The sequence below is a fragment of the Ananas comosus genome, unplaced genomic scaffold (assembly GCF_001540865.1).
Source record: "Ananas comosus cultivar F153 unplaced genomic scaffold, ASM154086v1, whole genome shotgun sequence".
NCBI lineage: Eukaryota > Viridiplantae > Streptophyta > Magnoliopsida > Poales > Bromeliaceae > Ananas > Ananas comosus.
The window spans coordinates 5,981-11,756 of NW_017890861.1; the positions used below are offsets into that span (position 1 = coordinate 5,981).

At 34.1% G+C, this 5,776-nt stretch overlaps 1 protein-coding gene across 1 annotated transcript; it reads left to right on the plus strand.

Moving 5' to 3' along the window:
- Nucleotides 1–3,234: 3,234 nt before the first annotated feature.
- On the plus strand, nt 3,235–5,150 carry LOC109704346 (exocyst complex component EXO84C-like). The gene is made up of 2 exons (XM_020225102.1): nt 3,235–3,790; nt 5,103–5,150. The coding sequence occupies exons 1-2, from the start codon at nt 3,401–3,403 to the stop codon at nt 5,112–5,114; spliced, it is 402 nt and encodes a 133-aa protein (XP_020080691.1). The 5' UTR covers nt 3,235–3,400; the 3' UTR covers nt 5,115–5,150.
- Nucleotides 5,151–5,776: the final 626 nt, after the last annotated feature.

Sequence of the window (5,776 nt, forward strand, 5' to 3'; positions counted from 1 at the left end):
CGTTAGATCTACGCCTTTGATCATTTTTATCCGTTAGATTACACTATTCAACCAACTACCCACTCAACCCTAGGGGGCCTACATCATCCTAACCGCACATTCCTTAATCCAAGGGCCGAAAACTTACAAGCACCAATGACTTGGTACTTTTAAAAGCATAGGAGCTCAATTATATATATATATATGTATATAGAGTCCGGCTATGATGCTTGTAAAAGCACCAAGTACTTAGTGCTTGTAAATTTTTTACCATTAGATCTACTCCTCGGATCGTTTTCAATCATTAGATTATACTATTCAACCAACTACCCACTCAACCCTAGAGGGCCCACGTCATCCTAACCGCACATTGCTTAATCCAATGGCTAAAAATCTACAAGCACCAACAACTTGGTACTTTTAAAAGCATAGAAGCTCAATTCTATATATATATATATATATATATATATATAGAGTTGGGCTGGGCTACTATTAGTAGCAAAATTCTATTGTTGCTACTAATTTTTTAGCCTTTGGATCAACTCTTTTTATTATTTCTAACCATTGGATTAAATACTATAACCCGGTGGGGACCACTCAACCCTAGGGGGACCACTCAACTCTAACCGACTAATATCATCCTGACCCTACAAGTTTTCATCCAAGGGTTAAAAACTTGGTAGCAAAAAGAGCGTTTTATTATTAATAGTATTCCAGCCTAATTCTATATATGTATATTTATATATATGTATATATATGTATGTATGTATATATATGTATATATATGTATATATATGTATATATAGAGTTGAGCTAGAATACTATCGATAGCAAACGGGCTCCTTTGCCACCCATTTGTTTTCGATGATGGAGCCTTCAAATCGATGATCGGCACCATTGAACATGATTTATATCACTTGAAGTGTTTAGAAATCAAATTTCATATATTTTCGATATTATTTTCTTATCCATCGAGTGGACACAAAAATGAACGGCTGAAAATGAATATTCTGTAAAAAATGATGATAGGAGTCTTGTAATTAAGATCAAGAGTATAGATCTTATTTTAAATAGTTTAAAGAATTTTTTAACAATAATTCAATTGATTTGGATATCTTTACACCGTTAAACGAGAAAACGTCTCATATCGACCATAAAATTACAAATTTTGAAACCCTTTGATCATTAGGCAAATGATGTCGAAAAGATTTGAAATTTAATTTCTAAACACTTCAAGTGATATAGATCATGTTCAACGGTGCTAATCGTCGATTTGGAGGCTCCATCAGCGAAAACAAATGGGTGGCAACGGAGCCCGTTTGCTATCGATAGTATTCTAGCTCAACTCTATATATATATATATATATAATTTTATTTATAAATATATATTTATTTATTCTATATAGTATTTTATTTTTATATAAAGATATGATTATATTATATTTTATTTATAAATTTGTAAATATTTATTAATATTTCTAAATATATAACTCTTATATAGAGTCCGGCTATGGTGCTTGTAGAAGCACCAAGCACTTGGTGCTTGTGAATTTTTTACCGTTAGATCTATGTCTTTGATTATTTTCACCGGTTAGATTATACTATTTAACCAACCACCCACTCAAACCTAGGGGGCCCACATCATCCTAACCGCACATCTATTAATCCAAGGACTAAAAACTTACAAGTACCAATGACTTGGTACTTTTAAAAGCATAGGAGCTCAATTCCTCTTATATATTATTAATATATATTTATTATAATTTTAAATATATTTAATCTATATATAAAAATTATAATAATAATATATATAGTATATTAATTATTATATATATAGCCGAATTTTTGATTCCGAATTTTTAATTGGTGAATGTATAATATCCGTATAAATCACGTATCCGAATAATTGTTGAATCCGTTTTTTAGCCATATTTTTCAACGAATTTAAAAATTAAAAGACGAATTTCATCCGAATTATACCCGTACCGAATTTTTGCCGAATCCGAATTAACTAACTGTGTCTGTAAGAATTCAAATCTATCTTTAAAAGTTTGGAGTTGTACTTATTTGCGTCTCAATAACTTATCTCGAGCGTGTCCTAGGCCTCTTTAGCTATCTTGGCATTCGACAGCCTCTCAAAAATAACTTTATCCACCGCCTGATACAGAAAGAATAGTGCTCTTCTGTCTTTCTTTCAGCAATCTTTGAGCGCACCTTTGCAGTAGTGAGTATTTCGAACTCACTGTCGATGACATCTGTGAAGCCATCCTTCACAATATCCCATAACTCCTGGGATGAGAATAAGCATTGTATTTGGATACTCTAGTAATCGAAGATTTTTCTCGTAAACTTTGGAAGCTATGGTTGAATTATCCATTTAGGGCCGTGATCAACTATCGATGTCCATGTCGATGGAAAGCGCGATGCTGGCACGTTCTACGTCCTCGCTCATGAAGTCGATGATCTTTTTTTTCATCCTAAGGTTTCTTCAACTTGGCTCTGATATCACTTATTGGAAGGGAGAGGAGTATAAATTGTAGAGAGGTTTGGCGGCAAAGTAAACTAAAAGCTTTATTAATTATTCTTGGACTGAATTTGGGTGGTGGATAATTTTCTACACATCTACAGCAGCCTATATATAGGCATAAAGCAAAAATCCTAATAGCAATCACTTAACAAGATTTGAACTTATCTCTAATGTCTAACCAACAAATATTAAGAGATAAATTTGACGGAAATAAATTTAAATTACTAATACGACTAAATCTAAACTTATAAAAAATATTGGATTACTAATCAACATAGATGACTTGCCAGAAACCCAAACCTTTATTTTTTCTTATTTTGCTTGATTTTTGTTTGCTTCCAATGTTTTGAAATGTTAATATGCATTGTTGCAGAGCATAGCAGCCTGAAGCTAAACGGAGTTTGCATCCAAAATTTGATTAAGATCAAGTCATTGGGTTGTGTTAAGTTTGTCTGGTCTGGATTGCCGGTGGTAGATTAAACTTTTGTTAGTTCTAGAAGTCAACTTGCCTTGCCCAGAACTCTAACTTAGGCTAATTAATGGCCTTAAGAAATTCACATTGGCTTTAGATACTGATCCTTCAAATATACGTCACCAATGTAGCACCAGCATATTAAAACAGTGTGCTTGGGCACTTTTCCTGGTTTAAGTGTTCTTGGTATCTATTGTTTACACCTAAAGAGAGAATAAATTTCATTAGCAGCCTATAGGATTATACTCTCACTAACACGATGCCTTCTTTTCTATCTTGCATAGGATATTTTGGATCAGCTTACACCATTGGCTGTTATACACTTCGGAGGAACCATTTTAAACAAGATTCTTCAAGTATTTGATAGATATATTGAAACATTAATAAAGGCCCTACCTGGCCCTTCTGAAGATGATAGCCTCATGGAGTCAAAAGATTCTTTAAATTTTAGGGCTGAAACAGATGCTCAGCAAGTTGCACTCTTAGGAACTGCATTTACTGTTGCTGATGAACTGTTACCTATGGCTGTATTGAAAACCTTTGCACGGAAAATTGAGAACAAGGAAGCTGGCGGTGGATGCAATGAAGGCATTGGGCAAAATCTCGTCATTAGTGCTGCAGAATATAAGGAATGGAGGCGCCATCTCCAACATTCATGGGATAAACTTAGGGATCATTTCTGTAGGCAATATGTCCTAACTTTTATCTATTCTCGAGAAGGAAAAGCAAGATTAGATGCTCGTATTTATTTGGAAGGGAAAGGGGATGATCTTTTCTGGGATTGTGACCCATTGCCATCATTGCCATTTCAGGTATGCCATTTTCTCAACTTTTCATGCAATGAATTTTATCATGCCCTTAGTATATTGGTATAAATTCTTTTTGATGGAATAAAAAATAGCCTCATTTTGTTCCACATGCTTTTCATGTTCAGTTTTGATAAAATATACTTTTCTACCTGATGTGTACCTCTGTGAATTTTAAGAAATACTCTGATTTCTAGTGTGCCATATACTCGCATATTGTTAGTATCCTAAGAACTTTGTTCCTTGTTAGTAAAATTTATCCCGTCATTGGATGGATAATTTAGTGGTGCACTATTTTGTCATGCATTACTTAGGTAACGGCAATTGCATATTATTACATTAGGCCTTGAATTTAACGGCTGTACAGATACTACGCAATCGTGAAACTGAATTTAAGAACCATTTGAAGTCTGGTCGTCATATATGAAGAGCCAAAGAATTGAAATATCATGCGACATAACATTTAACTCCTCATAATACCATAATATATCTTCACAAATGTGTAAATCATAACATGAATTATTCTTAGAAAAATTTTGCTAGTTATAGAATAAGAAGCTTGATATCTTACAATTGTGAAGCAAGAATTAAAGTGTCTATCGGCACGGATAGTATCCACCGTGCCGTATCGTGCCAGCAAAATATCGGTACGATACAGCCTCCGTACCGATGGCACAACTCAAGACCCTCTATTCTTAAAATTAGTAGGTAAATTTCTCAACAAAGTTCAAAATATTTGATAAAAATATATAATAAATAATTGGCATATTTTGTTGCAAAGAAAATAAATATTTCATGTCATTACGTATCGGCACACATTTTTTTGACCGGTACGCATCGGCATAGTCCGGCTTGCACCGTGCCGTATTGTGCCGGCATGTTCCCGGCACGACCCCGTGCCACGATACTTTAATCCTTGTTGTGGAGGTATGTTCACTAGCGCAGCGGTTACACTTCATGCATATCGATCATTAACTACCTCATCATCGCAATCAACATTTCCAAGCAACCGACCGTCCCTAGAGCAAGTGGCAAAGGGCTTGGTGGTTGGTACCCGAGACCCAAGTTCGAATTCTAGTTGATTCACATTTCTAGCTAAGTTTCTAAATGAAATAAACGAAGCGGGTAGCGTGCTACCTATCTCTCTCAAAAAAAAAAAAAACATTTCCAAGCAAAATAAGAAAGAATATGTAATAACACAATGAATGGAGGACAGCATCAATCAATCTTGATAGTACGTCTTTCCTTCACTTGAATCATTCAATTATGTTGTGCTCGTTATGCACGGCTTGAGATTTAGTTTCTCCCCTCAAATTAGGTTCGGCTCTAGACCACGTGCGAGTTTGGTGTGTAATAGAAGGAAACTNTGGAACTCGCACATTTACCCCTCTTCCTCGTACTCTTAACCCTGACCCATCCCTCCAAAGTTGGTTAAATCTCAATTAGCTCTCTTTTTATCTTCTTTGTGAACTGATAATAATATTAGATCTACCACCACTGTTGATCGACTTTGACAGCGAATTATCCTAATTGTCTTCTATTCTTAGAGTGCTAGTCATTTTTCCATCTCTATCAAGAGGTGTTACTTGTATCTTTTTCTTTTTAATTTTAGTTGTTTTCTCTTTAGATTTATGCAGGTCAATTTAGATTTTACACATATAAAATAAAATTTTAAATATAATCTAAAAATATAATTTTTCATTGATAGGATATCACATCTAAATTTTTGCGTCGACTACCCATGTTCCAAAAGTTAAAGCAAAGATAAATTATAATCTTTCTAATTGAACTTTATGTTTGGTCGTCCAACTTTAATTTATTATGACTTTTTGTCTCGAACTTTGTAGTATCTATATCTATACATTTATACATATACATTATTCCTCCTAAATTTGCCACGTGGCAATGTTCTCTTCATCTATACCTTCTATACCTATATACCTATATATACATTATTTCTCCTAAATTTGCCACGTGGCAATGTTCTCTTCA